The 20,685-nt window shown below is 42.4% G+C and overlaps 1 protein-coding gene across 4 annotated transcripts in view; it reads right to left on the bottom strand.

Annotated features, from left to right (window-relative positions):
• Positions 1-366: 366 nt before the first annotated feature.
• KMT2A (lysine methyltransferase 2A) overlaps positions 367-20,685 on the bottom strand; it is an 87,912-nt gene continuing 67,593 nt past the window's right edge. For all 4 annotated transcript variants that reach the window (XM_072822228.1, XM_072822229.1, XM_072822230.1 and 1 more), the window contains 6 exons: positions 18,733-18,807; positions 7,285-7,463; positions 7,020-7,123; positions 6,525-6,608; positions 5,972-6,101; positions 367-5,449 (listed from right to left, as the gene is read on the bottom strand). In XM_072822228.1, the coding sequence (XP_072678329.1) occupies positions 5,174-5,449; positions 5,972-6,101; positions 6,525-6,608; positions 7,020-7,123; positions 7,285-7,463; positions 18,733-18,807 (848 nt within the window). In that variant the 3' untranslated portion in view covers positions 367-5,173. The remainder of the gene's footprint in view (positions 5,450-5,971; positions 6,102-6,524; positions 6,609-7,019; positions 7,124-7,284; positions 7,464-18,732; positions 18,808-20,685) is intronic.

Genomic DNA, 20,685 nt, shown 5'->3' with positions numbered 1-20,685 from the left:
GAGAAAATCCTTGGAAGCCCTCTTGACCGCCCATGGATTTTAAAAAAAGGCCGGGGGGGGGGGGTGGGGGGGGCGGCGGCTTATGAGAGGTAAAGCTCTTTCATTGTCCTCTTGACTCCTTTTCCATATCCAGGAGTAATTGGGTCCTGAACACACACCACTGATGAGTAGGGTTAGAAAACACAGTTCGGACAATCAGTGTGGAGTGGGGCCAGAGGAAGGCAGGGCAGGGTAATTTAACAAGTTAGCTTTAAAAGAAGAGAAGAGTCGCAGGTACTTTGCAAATCAGGTCACAGGCCACTTGCTGCTGCTCTCCCCTCCCCCCCTCCTCCATCCCACCCAAAGCCAAAAGAAAGCTCGATCATGTGCAGCAATAAACTTGACATGTTTATTAATTAAACTATCACTTAAATAAAAAAAAGTGCATAGAAAATAAACATGTTTAAAAACTCCTTTTTTTTTTACAACTATGTACACTTTTTACTTTTACATTCAGTCTTTCGTAGAGAGCTTTCAGCATTATTATTTTTTGAACTATTAAAGTATTTTCCTTCATCCCTGTCACAGGGAGTTAACACTGATGGACTTTAGACACATTTTTTTTCCTTTTTTTTTTTTTTTTCTCTTTTTCTCTAACCAGAAGCTTGGAAGAACACAAGGAAAAAAAAAAACAAACAAACCCAAAAGATCTGTTATACATGATAAAGTTGTCAAGAAATGTCTTATTTCTAGAAAAGAAGCTTGTCATCTGTTGAGCTTTTGAAACAATTATTCAACTACCTGTATTTACTAAAGAGACTGTTAAAAGTTCAATGAAAGAAACACCACAAGTCTATTTTCTTGGTTGGAAAGACAGAACTAGAGTACCTCGGAAACAAGATACCAAGAAAGCACAGAACACAATTTCCCCCTAAATGCAGGTGGTAACCCCAACATTCATAACCAAAAATAGAGAAAACAAGGCGTACAGGTACGGACTGGGACATTCATGGGCAGAAAAAATCCGGGTGACACCGTGTCTGCGTTCCTCTCTGATCCTAGGAACGGACTGCTTCACCGCCCCCCTCTGTGGTTTGGGTGTCCCCTCAACTCCGGGGGATCAGAGGGGTGCCAGACTGACATTTTCCTGCCACTACTAGCAACTGTAACACAATCCTTATCTATAGTGTTAAGAGAATTAAAAGCCATGGACTGAACTAGGCTTTGTTACATGGTGCATTACTCTATTAGTTCCTATATATATCATATTTATATTTATTTGAAAACCAAAACAAAACGAAACAAAGTTGAAAGTTTTCAGAGTGTGAGACTTGACTGGTGTATTCATGATTCGGCACAAAAACCATCTGCTCAAATAACCTTGTATTGCTTTAAAATGAAGGAAATGAAACATAAAATTACACCCAGCCCTTTGCAATGACCCGCTTTTCCTTTAAAAAGAAAAAAAAAACCAAAAGACCCCACAAAACCCCCAAACTTGATTTCTAGTTAAAAAAAAAATCCCAAATCAAACTTAAAAGTTAACATCTGATAAGGTTTTGACCTTTAGTCTTTTCAGATATTTGATTGAACGTCAGTCCTTTAGAAAGATACATTCATTAAAAGATTTTTTTTTGTTTTTTTTTTTGTGTTTTTTTTTTTTTTTTTTTTTTTAATGTTGTTGTAGATTTTAAATCAAAGGAGCTGCATGGTGCTCACTGCATTGGCCGGGGGAAAGGGGGGTGTGGTTTGACAGAGGCAAGCGGGGTGGTGGACTATACCCCGGCAAAGGAGTCTGGTTGAAAATGTGTATATATATATAGCTGCCAGGGCTTCCCCCTTAATTCTGGTGATTGGTCTAAAAACCGGAGGGGCTGTGCTGGAGGTGGTGGACGGGAACAGAGGGAGCCCAGGGACCAGGTTCCGGCCGTAGGGTCAGCGCCATGCAGCTGTTCTGGTTACACAGTTGTCACTGGCCACCAGGAAATGCAGCCACAACAGGTTCTAGCAGCAAAGCTCTAAGTGAGCGGGCTCTCTCACTGAGAACTGACCAGGCTTGCAGCTGTTACTCCTTAGGGATTCGGGATGCCCCTTGGGGGGATTCCTGGGAATGACCCACCACAGTTCCTCGGTCTGCACTTTTTGTGCGGAGATTCCCTTGGTCACTTTCAAAACAAACTCAGGTGTTTTTAGAGACAGATATGCCGGTTTGTTTTTGGTGTGTGTGTGTGTGTGTGTGTGTGTGTGTGTGTGTGTGTGTGTGTGTGTGTTTTGCCTTCTTTCCCTCTTGTAGGGAAACAGCTTATTTCCCCAAGTTGCTGGCAGGTATGCTGAGTTTTGGCAATGGACTCAAGGCTGAGCTAGAAGAGGAGTTACTCAGTTTCTATGGTTGACAGTTAGGGAGTGAAAAGGCAAGGCAAACCATCTGCAGCTGGCAAGAGAAGGAGAGATGTAGGTCCCTCCCCTGGCCTCAGGGGTCGGGACTGGTAGAAAGAGAATGAGGAGGGGGCTCACAGTACAGCATGGCCTAGCAGGGCAGTAACTAGGTCTATTTAGCTGAGTTTCCCCCACCCCCTGACTGGCCTTTGGGTCTTTCTCAAGGTGAATTCATGACCCATCAGTGCATTATCATTTCAGTAACAAATGCAGCTTAAGGTTTTTTTTCTTTAAAAAAAAAAAAAAAAAGGAATAAAAGGATTTACAAAAAAACCTCACACAGTGCAATAATAAAGGAAACCAGACACTAGTGGAACCCCTAGGGCCACAGTATCTTGTTCACGGGCAAAGGAGGAGGGAGGCGAGGTCTGGGTAGAGTGTTTTTCCCCAGGCCCCTGCTGGCACTTCTCCATGGTGACAAGGAAGTCTCTGCCATCCTGGCCACAGTGCTGGGCTCCCTGCACGACAGCGAAAACAGTGACAATGTTCCAGCAAAGCCACCAGACACAGTTCTTAAGGTCACGGAAGAACAGGAAGCCCAGGGTGGAAGGCACAGCAGAGCCATGAGTCCTGGGGCAGAGAGCGCAGGGCTGAGTCGTATTGCTTTGCTAGACTTCCGTGGGATTGGGCTTCTGGCCGGAGGGAAGGGCGCCCCGCCCTCTACTGGACTACACTGCTCTGAAACCCAGTGGCCGAAAAGGCAGAGGAGGATCTGCTTTATCGTGAGTGGTCAGACTGTGCTTCAGTTTCAACGGGCTGCCCCAAAAGAGGGCACAGGGGAATCCGTGGGTTCTTTGCAGGTATGAGGACTCGGTGGGCAGAGGGAAAGGGGATGAGGTGACCGATGAGGCAGATGGTAAATGTCAGGTTGCCATTCAACTGGGTTGTGATCTCGGAAGTAGGGCAAGATGGGGGAAAGGGAGCCACACCGCTCACCACTCCGAGCTAATCCCTGGAGGGATGGAGAGAGTGCAGGAAAGGACAGGGACACTGCTGTGTCAGGATACTACCACAGCCTCTTGAGGAGCTTCAACACGGGGAGGAGGGGAGCGGCCCGATGGCGTAGGGTGACCTTCCTTGTCCGTTTATTGTCAAAGAGCAAACCCAGGACACGTTTATGTCAACAGGGCACAAACAAGCTACACATTAAACAACAAAAGTACACCTTCCAGGGGGAAGTTGGGCAGGAAAAACCAGACTTTGTGTGTACAGCTGAATATTTTTCTCTAACTTCATCCTATGAAAATAAAAAATTATTAAAAACCGATCTTCTTTTAAATTAGGATAATACCGCGGTTTAAAAAATAGCCTTGTCATAAGTGCTTCTCCCTATGAAGTGCTTCTCATAGAAAAATATACAAAATATATTTACATTTATAAAACCTTAAATAGTAAACTGTAAACAGAACAGAGTAAAATCCAATGACTTAATTTAACAGGTTCAGGACACCGTCTTGGGGAAAGGAAGAGAAGAAACATTTGATGCTGTTTTGACCACATCCTAAGGAGTAATCAGGGCAGTAGTGTCATTTAATTTACTTCATCTGTGAATTTTGCCAGGTGGCCGAGGTCCCTCGGTACAAGGTGGTCTAGTTCCCAGGTTTTGGGCCTTGAAATCTGATTAGTGTTCTGCCTTCAACTGGACACCGACCGTTTAAAAATTAAGTCTTCCTATGTCTTAACAAGGGGAAAAATAAAGTTACCATGTCCTAGGAATGGGACCCAGGGGTCATCCTGGTTGTGATACTCTGGTTGTTGCATGATTCAGATCCTATTTAAATAATCTTCTGCTTCTAAAAAATCATGCTACATATATTTCTTTAAAACTCTCCATGGAGCTTTATGAAAACTCCAAATTCTGTCTGGTTATGGCCAATGGCTCCTGTCCACTTCCCCACTGGGAGTGCTTACAGGCTCAGGGATCGTCTTGTGGGCATATACGATGCCCGACCGGGAGTGTCCTTGCGCAGGGAGTCACTCCCCTCTACCACCCAGAAAGAACGGGAAAGCAGTGGGATGAAACAGGGGGAACGAAGAAAGTGGAGGGAGGAGGAGGAGGAATGAGAGGGACACCGCTCCTATTGTCAAGAAAGGTAATTGGCTGAGATAAGGCTCATGGGGGTAACACTCCCACCTAAAGCCCACAGGCTCCGTGTTTGGTGATTAATTGGCACAACCCCAAGACAGCCTTTTGACACCAAAGGTGCTCAGAATCCTGTCTCCCAGCCATAAGTGAACTCTCAAGCAGGAGGATAGTAGGGAAACCACCAGACCTTCTCTGTTTGTTCAACAGATGGTGGCTACAGGCTGGGCCGGCTGGCGAACTATCAGGTATCCAACCAACTCTGTATCCGGGGCCCTGGCTGACCCCTCGCGTATAGTGCTTGGGAAAGGGCCAAGGTGAGGATGGAGACACTCAGGCCCAAGCTCCCAACATACCTAACCCTCCACAGGCTCCTTCCAGGCAAGTCTGCTAGCGACCCCATCTCCCATGCTTTAACGGCATCCAACCAGAGGGGCCCCAGTAGGAAGCCGGTCACAGATCTTTTCTTCGAGACCTCATCTCTCTCTCCAGGACTGTGATCACATGTATAATGTGAATATGGGACGCAAGGGGGCCCAGCCGTCACGGAGGCCCCTCAACTGTGCCCACTCAATCCTGGCACTCCCTGGCTGCTGGCAAAGGCCTTCAGCAGTGCTTTGGGTGGCCCTGGGTCCTAGCACTCCAACGCTGGGGGACAGGAGCACAGGAGCAGCTTCAGTTGAGGAACTTCCGACATTTCTTGGCACCACAGTTGCAGGGGAGCTTGTTGCTGGCATCCTCGATGGGGAACTTATAGTCGTAGGTGAGCTCTTCCCCGCGGTAGATCTTGCGCATGGCGAAGATGACGATGTGCTTCTGCCCGTCAATGTTGATGACCCGAGAGTAGCAGTTGGGCTCACAGGAGTGATTGATGAAGCGGGCCGCATTTCCGTGCATGGTGGCGTCCACCACCTCCGAGTCATCGATCCGGAACATGTAGCAACCGATGCCCTACACGTGAAGGAGAAAGGGAGACCCCCTGTTATTGAGCACAGCTCGGGCTGGAGAGCATTGCCCATCCTTTTCCTGGTGTGGCCTACAGCTGCGGACGAAAAAAAAGTTTCTTCCGGTAAGATGTCCAGATTTCTCCCATCTTTCAAGATGCTTCTGTAGCAAATTCCTACATTATAGCTACTAGACTAGAGGTTTCTTAATGTCTCCACGGGAAAGAGAAACCTAAAACATTGTGTCATTAGGTGCTTTTGATCCTGGGATCCACTCAGACAAACCTTCAAAGAGTTTCCCTGTGTACTAGTCCTGAGGGTGGATTCTGAGCTTCTCCTGGGCCCAGCACAAAATTTAAAGATGTCAAAATGTTAAAAAGAAAAAAAAAAAAAAAAGGAAAGGAAAAAAAGTATGTTTGAATTAATAAAGTATACTATTTCTTTTGGGATATAGGGATCATATTTTAGGTTGATGGCCCCTTTCTACTTCCAACACCAGAACTGGGACAGTGAAAAGTGAGACACTCACCTTGCTGTCATAATACTTCTCTCGCTTGTCAGTCTGGATGGAGCGGATGACATTGCCAGCATATTCAATCACCATCTCACCTGCATCAATGTTTCTTTTACAAAAAAGACCCCGGCCATGGATGGGAGACCTAAGACATAGAGATGGAAAAGAGATTGGCCACCGATTTCGCAAATCAGGTTAACTGTGTGTTAAATAAATAATGAATAAATAAATAAAACCTCCTGGACTGTCAGTTTCCCAGTAAGGACAGACCCTTGAAAAGAAAAAAAGAACCTGGACCCACTCGATTTGAGTACGTTACTTGTTCTAACAAAATGGCCAAAAATGAAAGATTTCTCCACTCTGTAGCCCACTAGAAGTAGCAATATTCTAACATTTACTATGTTAAAGCCCTTGTTCAATGCAAGGAGAGGCAGGATCCCAGGACATCAGGTCCCATTAATCATAGCTAGAAAAACCTCACTTACTGAATGTCACTCCAGCATTTAGCCCACTTTGATTTTGGAAAGCGATTAGTTTTCTATAATTCTTTCTACAATTTTAGCCATACCTGTAGACACCAACTGCCTCCTTAGAAGTCTTTTTTAAGTGCCGGAAACGCATGGGCATTGGCAGATCCATACTAGTTGCCCGCCTAAAGAGACAAGGCATATTATTAATGAATTCTCTTCAGGAAATAATCAATTTTGAGTTTTGGATCGAAAGTTTCTAGAGAATATAACTCTATTATTCTCTTTGTTCAGTGCCAAGCATAACAAGTGTCTAATAAAATGAGGCCTATAATATACACAGTACTTTCCAACCATGGTAACTATGGTGCAAGAGTATAATTTGGTTAAAGAAAATAAAATGTACATCTTATAGTTATCTGAATGTCTCCTCTCCTCTGCCAGCCAGCTACTGCTACTTTAACACACTACACATCAAGTCTTCTTAAATGTTATCTGGTAAATTCTGATCCAAGCAAATCTACACAGTGCCCCGAACAGCCAGAAGAGAGGGAAGCAACGAGTGTTCCTAATGACCAGCTCCACCCAAGACTTACCGAGCTGACTTCAGCTGTACCTCCTCCTCTTCCTCATCATTGGGGTTGTATTCAGGAGGCTGCCGATGTTTGGAAGCCAGGAAGTTAAACATGTCAAATGCTGACTTCCTGGAGCCAAAAGATTAAAATATACTTTAATAAAAATCCTTTTAACAGAAGCAATAAAGGATCTCTTTGACAATGGAAACCTCAAAGGTTACGTGGGGAAATGATCCTATCATTAGATAATAAAAAACCCAAAGCTGCTTAAGAAAGAGAATGGAACTTGCCTCAGGTGAACTTCAGCCCTGGCTGAGCCATGTGGGTTCAGGGGGGGTTCGTTGGCCTCCTCTGGTTTGTGGAAACGGAATTTGTAATTCCTACAGTGCTTGGCACCAGAGAGCTGCTCAATCAGGAACACAACTGCATCGTGAAGAATCCCCAGCATCCTCAAACCGTTAACACCTGTTGGATATAAGGCACCAGGGTAGCGAGGGTGCAGCTGAGGGTGCAGCCAACAGGAAGCTGCCTGGTACTAAAGAAACGTCTGAGCTGGAGAAGAGCTCTGCCAGAGGCTGCTCAAGGGTGAATTGCATTAAAGACTAGCCAAGAATCAGCATTAGCTAGTCGTGGAGATGACGCAGACACAAGTCTATCAATAAGGAAAATGTTCACAACAGATTGAAAAACACACTCCATCAAACTATTTTCTATGTCCTGTATATACCAGATAGGGCTATATATGATTTCATTTTATGGTCATAATGTTCAAAGGAGGCAAGAAATACCAGCTTTCATTACCACATCTTGGGGCACCTGGGTGGTTCAGTGGTTGAGCGTCTGCCTCCAGCTCAGGTTGTGATCCTAAGGTCCTGGGATCAAGTCCCACATCGGGCTCCCAGCAGGGAACCTGCTTCTACCTCTGCCTCTCTCTCTGTGTCTCTCATGAATAAATAAATAAAATCTTAAAGATAAATAAAAACCACACCCAAGGTCACACAGCTAATGCAACAAGGTTTGAACCTTAGGCTGTGGAACACTGACCATGATCCCATTTTTGTTTATAGATTAATGGGGTACCTGGGCTTTGTAACTTCATACATAAGTATCTCACTAAAACTTAAATGTATGTAAGCTGCTGGCATAGATAAATGTATGTAAGCTTCTGGTGAAATGCTTTCTGAAATGACTGGCTTCTTTCATTGAAGGGATGGGGGCATTCCAACAACTGCCACACCACTTTGACACTAGAAGTAGCAATGTTCCAGGTGCTGGTTGGCTCAGTTGGTACAGCATGTGATTCTTTTAAGATTTTATTTATTTATTTGAGAGAGAACAAGAGAGCGCACAGAGGGAGAAGCAGACTCCCTGCTAAGCAGGGAGCCCAATGAAGGGCTCTATCCCAGGATGCTGGGATCATGTCCGGAGCTGAAAGCATACGCTTAATCAACTGAGCCACCCATGTGCCCCTCATGGGCAAGTGCCCTGCATTTTTTATTTCTTTTAATTTTTAAAAAAGATTTTATTTAGGGATGCCTGGGTGGCAGAGTGGTTGAGCTTCTGCCTTTGGCTCAGGGTGTGATCCCAGGGTCCTGGGATCAAGTCCCATACTGGGCTCCCTGCAGGGAGCCTCCTCCTTCTGCGTCTCTCTGGGAGTCTCTCAAGAATAAGTAAATATTTTTTAAAAAATATTTTATTTATATGAGAGACAGTGTGCATATATAAGCAAGGGGGAGGGGCAAAGGAGAGGGAAAAGCAGATGCTTAACTGACTGAGCTACCCAGGTGCCCCATAGCATGTGATTCTTGATCTCAGGGTTGTAAGTCTGAACCCCATGTTGGGTGTGGAGTTACTTAAAAATCTTAAAAAAAAAAAAAAGGAAATAGCTAATCTTCTTTACATTTTATCAAGTCAACAGTATTTCACTTACAAATATTGTTATCGGTATTAACAGATAGCAAAACAGTGTCTGTTGTGACAAGATACGTAAGCCATAAGCATAACTGTGCTTGGATCACTCCAATAGACATACACTTTGCTACGAGGCATAGTTAGAGATGCAACCTCGGTGTCATCTGGGGACCATGTGTCATACCCAGGAGGATGTCTATATTTACATGTTAATAACTGTTCCTTTTGGGAGGTGGGACTCTGCCCACCTTTTAATTTAGCGTAGTTGTTTGTTTTTTTCACATTTTTTCACATTTTAAAATTCTTCTAGATCTTGGATAATTTTTTTTAGAAGAGTGGAAAGTTACTATTAGATGCCTGATTTTTATTTCTCTTAGAGAATTTTTATTTTTTAAATTTTTTTAAAGATTTATTTATTTATTCATTCAGAGAGAGCGAGAGAGAGAGGCAGAGACACAGGCAGAGGGAGAAGCAGGCTCCATGCAGGAAGCCCGATGTGGGACTCGATCCCGGGTCCCCAGGATCACACCCTGGGCTGCAGTCGGCGCTAAACCGTTGCGCCACCGGGGCTGCCCCGAGAATTTTTATTTTTAAAGATTTTATTTGTTCATTCATGAGACACAGGCAGAGGGAGAAGCAGGCTCCATGCAGGGAGCCCAACGTGGGACTGGATCCCGGGTCTCCAGGATCACGCCTTGGGCCAAAGGCAGGCACCAAACCGCTGAGCCACCTAGGGATCCCCTCTTAGAGAATTTCTAAGGGAGATCATTTGATTTCAACGGGAAGCAGAAAGTTTAGTTTTCAGATCCATAACATTCTTCGAATACAACCATTGTTCCCATTAGAATTCACCCTAAGTATATAACCCAAGTCCCCCACAGAAGAGTTTAAAAGCCAAATCAGACAATGGCAAACATTTTTTTCTTTCCTATACAACACTGATTATCCCCAAGATTTTTTTCCTAGGACTTTTAGACTGTTGTGGATTCCTAAGTGGAAAAAGACGATGAAAAAAACATTAGTCACTTCCACAAAAAGTTCATTTTTATGTTTAGGCTGAGTGTTCAACTCTATCTGTCCTGGAGGGCTTATAGTGGGATTAGGTGCTGTGTCAATAATGGGAAAATATACATGAATTATACGTGATCGCAAGGAGCTCCTGGCAGAGGGGGGCAGATAGGTACACAAACCACACACTGTGGAAAGTATCCAAATAAACATATAGAATAAAGTACTGTGGGAGCTCTCAAGAGGAAGCAATCTCTTCTGTTGTGGAGGATTCACTTACTCATTCCACAAATATTTACTGAGCACCTACTATATCCCACACCTTCTTTCCATCTCTCTGTGTCAGACAGAGCCTGGGAATACAGAGGCAAACGAGATAGGCAAGGTGCCTGTATAGATGGAGCTTTTATTTCATGCAAGAGACAGACGATAAACCCACCAAAGATATTCCCACACTAGGCCTTTTTCATCTGCTATTTCTTCTGCATTGAGGACTTTGACTCTAATTGTTGAATGTCTAGCTCCTTCTCCTAATCACTCAGGTGTCAGCTTTACTGCCACCTCTTCAACAGACTTCCTTCCTGACCACTCTATCCAGAAGAGGTTCCTTGCTGCCAATGACGCACATTTGTGTCACTCAGTTTCATTCTTAAGAATACTTATTTGTGCCACCAGACTATAAAGCTGTGAGGCAGGGACCTTACTGTGATGGGGCCAAGGGACTGGACCTTGGAGAACGGGCCTGAGGCTGCTTCTACTCGGCAGTTCTTTCCTAAGTGGCCAACGTGGTGCCAGGCACATGAACGGGTTTCAGTAGTATTTTTTTTCTTTTAAAGATTTATTCATGAGACAGAGAGAGAAAGAGAGAGAGGGGCAGAGACACAGGCAGAGGGAGAAGCAGGCTCCATGCAGGGAGCCCGATGTGGGACCTGATCCTGGGACTGTGGGAGGGATCATGCCTTGAGCCAAAGGCAGATGTTCAACCGCTGAGCCATCCAAGCGTCCCCAGTAGTATTTTCTAATAACAAACATTGAAAGGTTGAAGATTTTATTCTATAATTAGCAGGTAACACTAAAAAGTTTTTGAGGTACTTCTGGTGACCCTGAGGATTTGCTACAGGAGGAGGTGGGGGACTCAGGGACCAGTTATAAGGTTTTTTGGTATTACTGGAAGACAATGACAAAGGCTATTCCTGAGGAAGGAAAGGGAGAGAAGAAGGGACTATGACTCAGACTTTTGAGGGAGAATCAACACCAGTGACCAACTGGATGTGAATGACGAGGGAAAGGAAGGAAGTCAAGATTTATTGGACTTTTTGACCTGAGATATGGGGGATGTTAGGAGGAGTGGATGACTCATAGAAGTGTATATGGGAGCAAAGCGATGGCTGCACAAGCCCAGGGCAAGGGCAGAATGAGGGTCAGAGAATCTTAATACTCCCCCCCCTTTCTTTCTGTCAACATACAGTGTTCTATTACTTTCAGGTGTATTGTATAGTTATTCAACAATTCTATACATTACTGAATGCTCAGAGAATCCTAACTCTTTTTAAAAGTTTATTTACAGAATGCCTCAGTGGTTCAGCGGTTGAGCGTCTGCCTTCAGCTCAGGGCGTGTTCCTGCGGTCCCGGGATCGAGTTCTGCATTGGGCTCCCCGCATGGAGCCTTCTTCTCCTTCTGTCTCTGTCTCTTTCTGTGTCTCTCATGAATAAATAAATAAAATCTTTTAAAAAATTTATTTGCCATCTGCTTTTCAAAAAAGTATAAATACATTCAAATTAACCCTTTAAAAAATTTATAGGGGATCCCTGGGTTGCTCAGCGGTTTAGCTGAGCAACCATCAGCTCAGGGCATGGTCCTGGAGTCCCGGGATCGAGTCCCACATCAGGCTCCCTGCATGGAGCCTGCCTGTGTCTCTGCCTCTCTCTGTCTCTCATGAATGAATGAATGAATAAATAAATAAATAAATAAATAAATAAATAAATAAATAAATCTTTTAAAAAGCCTTATAAAGTGACACAGTATAGAAAGTAAACGTTGCCCATTCGAATTCCCTAGGTCTTACTCCTCTGAGGCCACTATTCTATGTGTGTGTACGTATAATACAGAAATATCTAAAGAGATTATCGTGATCATACCAGATACATACTGTTACAACCTGTCCTTTTCAATTACTTTGGACCTCTTTCTAAATTTCCCTGTTGAAGAGTATTTGCCTTACTTCTAGTTTTTTGCTAACACATGTAGGAATGAACACCCTCATACATTTTTTATGACCTGATTTGAAGCTACCTATAGGATAACTTCCTAGAAGTGGAACTGCTGGAATAGAAGGGCATGTGACTTGAAAATTTTCATAGCTATTGCTTAACTGCTCCTCCAAATAGTTGTATTAGTAATTTATGTACCTGCCATTAATGTAAGAGAGCCTGTTTCCTCCATTTGTACCTAGATTATTTCCAAATTCTGAAACTTTATTACTAAAGGCTTTGTTAATAAATCTGTTAATAAAGCAGTTAATCAAAAAATAAATAAAACAGTTAATCATGTTTTAATATGCATTTTAAAAATTATGAGTGGGGTGCCTGGGTGGTTCAGATGGTTCAGTATCCGACTCTTGATTTCAGCTCAAGTCATCATCTCAGGGTTGTGAGATCAAGCCCCACATTGGGCTCCATGCTCGGTGTGGAGCCTGCTTAAGATTCTCTCTCTCCCTCCATAACTTCCCTTCCTCTCTAATAAATAAAATTATGAGTAAGATTGAATATCTTCATGTTATTGGCCATTTGTATTTTGTGGGGGATAAAATGCCTATTGTGTCCTTTGCTCTCTTTTTTGTTAATTAAAAACAAATTGGGGTGCCTGGCTGGCTCAGTCAGAAGAGCATGTGACTCCTGATCTCAGGGTTGTGAGTTTGAGCCCCATGTTGGATGTAGAGCTTACTCAAGGAAAAAAAGAATGAAAGACAGAGAAAGAAAGAAAGGCAGACTAAAAACAAACATCTGAGAAAATTTAAAATACACTTAAAATGTTTTCTAATACATCAAATATTTTCTCTCTCCTACTTTTTTTTTTTTAGACATTTTATTTATTTATTCATGAGAGACAGAAAGAGAGAGAGAGAGAGAGGCAGAGATACAGGCAGAGGGAGAAGCAGGCTCCATGCAGGGAGCCTGACGTGAGACTTGATCCTGGGTCTCCAGGATCACACCCTGGGCTGAAGGCGGCGCTAAATGGCTGAGCCACCCAGGCTGCCTCTCTCTTATTTCTTAGAACGAGAACAAAACCATATAAACTGGGACGCCTGGGTGGCTCAGTGGTTGAGCGTCTGCCTCAGCTCGGGATGTGATCCCAGGATCCAGAATCAAGTCCTGCATCAAGCTCCCTTCGGGGAGCCTGCTTCTCCCTCTGCTGGTGTCTCTGCCTCTTTCTGTGTGTCTCTCATGAATGAATGAATGAATGAATGAATAAATAAATAAATCTAAACCAAAACAAATCAAAACAAAAACCATATAAACTTAAATTCCTCTAATTACTCATTGTTTCCCTTCCCAGGACCCATCAAAGATTAGAGAGATAAACAGATATGGAAAAAACAGTCAGTGGGAGGTTTCTACCTTAAAGTAATTACATCTTTAACGTTTGCTCGAAATAACTGTATTAATGACATGTTTTTTCACTGCCTAAATTTAATTTGAAATCTAGTGACAATGAGAAACTGTATTAGTTTTTTTTTTTTTTTTCTTTTCTATTTCTACTTTGAAAAGAATAAATAAGTAACAGGGGTGCCTGGGTGGCTCAGTTGGTTGAGTGTCCAACTCTTTGTTTTTTGCTCAGGTCATGATCTCAGAGTGGTGAGATGGGAGCCCTGCCTCACTCTACACTCAGCAGAAAATGTGCTTGAGATTCTTTCTCTCTCTGCCCCTTCCATGGTGCACATGCTCTCTCTCTAAAATAAATAACTAAAACCTTAAAAAAAAAAAAGTAGGATTTAAAAAAATAAAAACAAAAGGAAGATATAACAAAAGCATAATGAGATAGCATTTCATACTCACTAGGATATCTATAACAAAAATACAGCCAAAACAAGTGTTGACAAGGATGTAGGTACTGCATCAAACACTGTTGATATCAAATAGTGCAGCTATTCTGGAAAAACAATTTGGCAGCTCCTCAAAATTTAAACATAGAGTTACCATATGGCACAGCAATTCCACTCCTAGGTATAGACCCAAGAGAAATAAAAACACAAAAACTTGTACAGGAATATTGATAGCAACATTGTTCATCATGGTTAGGAGGTGGAAAAACCTCAAATGTCATCAGCTGATGAATGGATAAACAAAATGTAGCATCCATACAATGGAATATTCTTTGGCCATATAAAGGAATGAAGTACTAAAAAAGCCATATGTGAAAAACCCACAGAGAATATCATAGTCAATAGTGAAAGATTGAAAGCTTTCACTCTAAGTTCATGAATGAAGCAAGGATGACCACTTTCACCACTTCTATTCAACACAGCACTAGAAGTTCCAGCCAAGACAATTAAGTAAGAAAAAGAAATAAAAGCCACCCAAACTCGAAAGGAAGAAGTAATGTTATGTTTGTAGATGATACTATCTTATGTAGAAAACTCTAGAATAAATAAATAGCATAGAATTTCTATATACAAACTGAAAAATCTAAAAAGGAAATTACAAAAGCAACTCTACTTAAAATAGTACCAAAAAGAAAAAAAAATTAACTTAATCAATTAGGTGAAAGACTTATACAATGAAAACTACAAAACACTGCTGAAAGAAATTAAAAACATAAATAAATGGAAACGTATCTTGTGTTCATGGATTAGAAGATTCAATATTCTTAAAATGTCAATAGTACTAAAGTATCCATAGATTCAGTGCAATTTCTATCACTATCTCAAATGACATTTTTTGCAGAAATAGAAAAGCTCATCTTAAATTCACATGGGGCTCCTGGGTGGCTCAGTCGGTTAAGCATCCAACTCTTGGTTTCAGCTCAGGTCATGATCTCATGGGTCCTGAGACTGAGCCCCATATCAGGCTCTGCGTTCAGCATGGAGTCTGCTTGAAGATTTTCTCCCTTTGCCCTTCTCCCACTCACGTGCTCTCTCTCTCAAATAAATAAATAAATCTTTAAAAAAAAATTCACAGAGAATCTGATGGGATCTTGAATAGTCAAAACAATCCTGAGAAAGAACTGGGCAGCCTTGGTGGGTCAGCGGTTTAGCGCTGCCTTCGGCCCAGGGTGTGATCCTGGAGACCTGGGATTGAGTCCTGTATCGGGCTCCCTGCATGGAGCCTGCTTCTCCCTCTGCCTGTGTCTCTGCCTCTCTCTGTTTCTCATGAATAAATAAATAAAATCTTAAAAAAAAAAAAAAAAATCCTGGGAAAGAACAAAAATGGAGGACTCAAACTGCCTGATTCCAAAGCTTACCACAGATCTACAGTATTCATCAAAACAGTGTGGTACTGGCATGAAGACAGTGGAATAGAAATGAACCCTTCCATATTTGATCCCATGATTTTTTTAAAGTGTATTTTTAAATAATCTCCATACCCAATATGGGGCTCGAACTTATAATCCCAAGATCAAGAGTCACATGCTCTGCAGACTGAGCCAGCCTGGTGCCCCTGGTCACATGATTTTTGACAATGGTGCCAATACCATTTAATGGGGAAAAGATTTTTTTCAACAGTGTTAGGAAAACCAGATATATCCACATGCAGAAGAATGAAGTTGACTTTTACCTCATACCATATAGGAAAATTAACTCAAAATGGATCAAGAAGCTAAGTGTAAAAGACCTAAAGCCATAGAACTCTTAGAAGAAAACATGTAACAAAACCCTCATGATGCTAGACTTGGCAATGATTTCTTGAATATGACACCAAAGGCACAAGTAACAACAGAAAAAATAGACTAGACTTCATGGCAATTAAAAAATTTTGTGCGTCAAAAGACACTATCACTCCCCACTCCCCCCCGGCCAAAGCTAGTATTTGATTTCTCTGAATTCTGTCTCAGATCCTTTCAATTAGGATAAATGTCTTAATTTATGTTATGTTATGTCTATTAGGATATATAAATAACATTTGTATAAATATACATACAAATAACTTTATTTATCTACACACTTATAAAATAAATAGCCAATAATGTTAGGTTTATTTATTTATTTATTTAGATTTTATTTATTTATTTATGAGAAACACAGAGAGGAGAGAGAGAGAGGTGGAGACATAGGCAGAGGGAGAAGCAGGCTCCAAGCAGGGAGCCCGAGGCGGGACTCGATCCCGGGTCCCCAGGATCACGCCCTGGGCTGAAGGTGGCGCTAAACTGCTGAGCCACTGGGGCTGCCCTATTAGGTTCACTTAAAACAATTTTTTTAAATGAGTATAAGTGACACAACAGGTTCATTGATTAATCCTCACCACAAATTTTGAGGGTCACATTAATATTCCTTTTTAGATAAGGAGATCAAGACTCAGAGAAATAAATTAGCTTGCACTCAATTTAATACTGGTAGCAAAAGAGCAGAAATGTAGCTTGTACTCAGTTTTTTTGCCTCCAGAGCTCATGGTTTCTTACCACCATTCCATGTGGCAGTAAAGGACATGGATAAATCAAAGGAATTTCTGTCCTGCTGGCAAAAACAAAGAGCTGGCTACTCAGTTTGAGGCTGAGAACAGAGTTGAGAACACTGGCTGATTCCAGGAGCAGGATTTTACACATATTTGCAGTAATCAGTGATTACTGGGAGAGGCCACGTAGAAGTTATACTTTCTTGCCCCCCAGATATCACCCTCACCAATCTAAAAAAAAAAAAAGAAAAAAAGGCAGCCCACAGAATGGGGAAAAATACTTTCAAGTCATCTCTCTGATTAATATCCAGAACATATATATATAACTCAACCATAACAACAACAACAAAGCCAAGGCAAAAGCCTTGCATAGAGATTTTTCCAAAAATGATCTATGAATGACCAGTAAACACATAGAAAGATGTTCAACATCATTAATCGTTAGGGAAACATAAATTAAAACTATAATAAGATACCATCGCACATCCATTTGGATGGCTTCTATCAAAAAAAAAAGCAGAGACATGGAGAAACTAGAATGGTGCAGCCAGTGCGGAAAATAGTGTGGCTGTTCCTAATTACAAATGGAATTACTATTTTTTTTTTTTTTTAGATTTTATTTACTTATTCATTACAGACAGAGAGAGAGAGAGAGGCAGAGACACAGGCAGAGGGAGAAGCAGGCTCCATGCAGGGAGCCCGATGTGGGACTTGATCCTGGTACTCCAGGATCACGCCCTGAGCCGGAAGGCAGACACTCAACTGCTGAGCCACTCAAGCGTCCCTGGAATTACTATTTTTTTATTTTTTTATTATTATTTTTAAAGATTTTATTTATTTATTCATGAGAGAGAGAGAGGCAGAGACACAGGCAGAGGGAGAAGCAGGCTCCATTCAGGGAGCCCGATGTGGGACTTGATCCCAGGACCCTAGGATAATGCCCTGGGCCGAAGGCAGGCGCTAAACCACTGAGCTACCCAGGGATCCCCTGGAATTACTATTTTTTTTTAAAAAAAGGAATTACTGCATGATCTAGCAATTCCACTTCTGAGTATATACCCCCCAAAACAGAAAGCAGGGTCTTGAAGATGTATCTACACTCACATCGACACACTACAATTATTCATAATAGCTAAAATGTGGAAGCAACCCAAGTATCCACTGATGGATCAATCAACCAGCAAACTGGCATATAAATACAATGGAATATTATTCAGCCTTAAAAAGGAAGGCAATTTTGCAATATGCTATAACACGGATGAACCTTGAAGATATTATGCTAAGTGAGATAAGCCAGTTTGCTTATTGAATTCCACTTACTGTGTAATTCCACTCACATGAGACACTGAAAGTAATCAAAATCATAAAGACAGAAAGAATAATGGTGGTTGCCAGGGGCTGGAGAGAATGGGGAATAAGGGGAATTTCAGTTTTACAAGAAAAAAAAAGAGTTATGGGATGGATGGATGGTTGCTCAACAGTGTGAATTCATTTAACAACACTGAACTGTACACTTTAAAATGGTTAGGATGGTAAATTTTATAAGTATTTTACCTCAATAAAAAAACTCATCTGTTCAGAAAAAAAAGAAAAGAATAAAGTCCCAATGCAATATTGCAGCAAATAGAAAGCTTGAAAGCATTATGCTAAAGCTGTGAAAAATTATTTTTATTTTATTTTTTTTAAACATTTCCAACATTTGTTATTTGTTTTTAAGATTTATTTATTTATTCATGATAGACATAGAGAGAGAGAGAGAGAGAGCGAGAGAAAGGCAGAGACACAGGCAGAGGGAGAAGCAGGCTCCATGCCAGGAGCCTGATGCAGGACTCGATCCCGGGACTCCAGGATCGCGCCCTGGGCCAAAGGCAGGTGCCAAACCGCTGAGCCACCCAGGGATCCCCAAATTATTTTTAAAAAAAGGTTGAGGGGATCCCTGGGTGGCTCAGTGGTTTAGTGCCTGCCTTCGGCCTAGGGCATGATCCTGGAGTCCCGGGATCGAGTCCCACATCGGGCTCCCGGCATGGAGCCTGCTTCTCCCTCTGCCTGTGTCTCTGCCTCTCTCATGAATATATAAATAAAATCTTTTAAAAAATAAAAAATAAAAAAAGGTTGATACTTTTGTAGAATTAACTCTATAGCTTTAGACCAACAAGTTACCAGAATACTCTTGAGACAGGACTAACATGACCACTGTGGCTATTACCTGCAAATGAGAGCTGCTTTAGGCGGGCATTTGATCGAGCTTCCTGGACTTTATCCGTCAGTGACTTCCAGGCATCTGTGAGGAAACAAAATATTCAATCAAATACCTCTAACACCAGTGGCAATCAAAAGCATTGAGCTTAGAATCCCTACAAGGTGAAAACACCCTACTAAAATGGCTTTTTCGTTTTTTTCTTTTTTCAAGGAGTTCCGTGCTTAAGAAAGTGGCTGAGAAGGTATGTGACCCAACAGTGCCTCCTTCTATTAGATTGGAGGCTCATACCTTCTGAAAATGTCCCCTGAATCCCCAAAGCATTCACATCCCTTGATGGTAGTCTGGGTCTCAAACCTGAATTTTGGGTATCACTGATATTCCCTATGTCCCTAACAAAATAATACTAGCATCAATGATTTAACCTGGACTGTGGGGAGATATTAACCTCTGATCCTTAAACCTAAGGGGGTGTGACTAGAAAATCTTTATAACCCCTCCAGCTCCAACTTAAGGTTCTATGATCTCTTACTGTGTGTTGGACTCACTACCACGTGGCACTTCACACTCAGTGTGTTATATGTGCAACTCATACACTCAATCACTCAATGTAGTCTTTTTGTTCTCCTTCCATGTCTTTCTTTTTTTTTTTAGTGACCCAGGCCTGAATCTTCAGAGTCACCTTGGGACTCTTCTCTCTCTATTCTTCATATCCAAGCAGTCATGAAGAGTGTCTGTTCTTTCCTCTCTTTTCCTGCTGGGAACAGGCTTTATTACCTGACACCTCTCTGCAGCTATGCTCTCATTAGTGACCTTTTGCCACCTCATGTCTACTGTTCAGTCCACCTTAAAGAGAGCTACCATGTTAAGCTTCTTGAAAATCTGCTTTTATTCCACTTCCTCAGATTCTCAAAGGCTTCACGGTTTGGTACCAAAGGCCCTCAGAAACCAGTGCTCAATCCACCTCCGCAAGTTTCTCTCTCACTATCTGACTGGGATTTCGATGTCCTCTCCCACCTGAGGACACTCTTGAACCCACCACGTGCAATCCTGTCTAACTCTGCTTATGTCCCTTTTTAAAAAACCTCTCTCGGGGATCCCTGGGTGGCTCAGCAGTTTGGCGCCTGCCTTTGGTCTAGGGCGCGATCCTGGAGTCCCGGGATCGAGTCCTGCGTCGCCGGGAGCCCGCTTCTCCCTCCTCCTGTGTCTCTGCCTCTCTCTCTCTCTCACTATGTCTATCATAAAATAAATAAATCAATCTTAAAAAAAAAAGAAAAGGGATCCCTGGGTGGCGCAGCGGTTTAGCGCCTGTCTTTGGCCCAGGGCGCGATCCTGGAGACCCGGAATCGAATCCCACATCGGGCTCCCGGTGCATGGAGCCTGCTTCTCCCTCTGCCTGTGTCTCTGCCTCTCTCTCTCTCTCTGTGTGACTATCATACATAAATAAAAATTAAAAAAAGAAAAAAAGAAAAGCCTTTCTCATTCCTCTTTTCCTAATCTAAATTCTATTACCTCCTTTAACAGGATCTTCTATTCTATCATTCTTCCTGGGTTGGATAACCCTAACTGACCCCCAAGGGTCTTTCCTTCAAATTCCTCTAATACTCACAGCCTAGGAAACATTCACTAGTCCTACAACAGCTAGCTAACACCTATGTGCTTGGGATTCAAAGTGGAACAAGAGAATAAAATGCCCGCCTTCCTAGGAAGTTCCCTGTTGGGTAAGATGTAAAAGTAAACAGACATTTATAAAAACAAATTTTAAGCTACAAGAAAAGCATTTAAGATCTGAAAAGGAGGGATCCCTGGGTGGCGCAGCGGTTTGGCGCCTGCCTTTGGCCCAGGGCGCGATCCTGGTAGACCCGGGATCGAATCCCACATCGGGCTCCCAGTGCATGGATCCTGCTTCTCCCTCTGCCTGTGTCTCTGCGCCTCTCTCTCTCTCTGTGACTATCATAAATA

The sequence above is a fragment of the Canis lupus genome, chromosome 3 (assembly GCF_048164855.1).
Source record: "Canis lupus baileyi chromosome 3, mCanLup2.hap1, whole genome shotgun sequence".
NCBI classification, from domain to species: Eukaryota; Metazoa; Chordata; class Mammalia; order Carnivora; family Canidae; genus Canis; species Canis lupus.
Note: the sequence above shows the minus strand (reverse complement) of the source record. Positions and strands in the feature narration are given on the sequence as shown.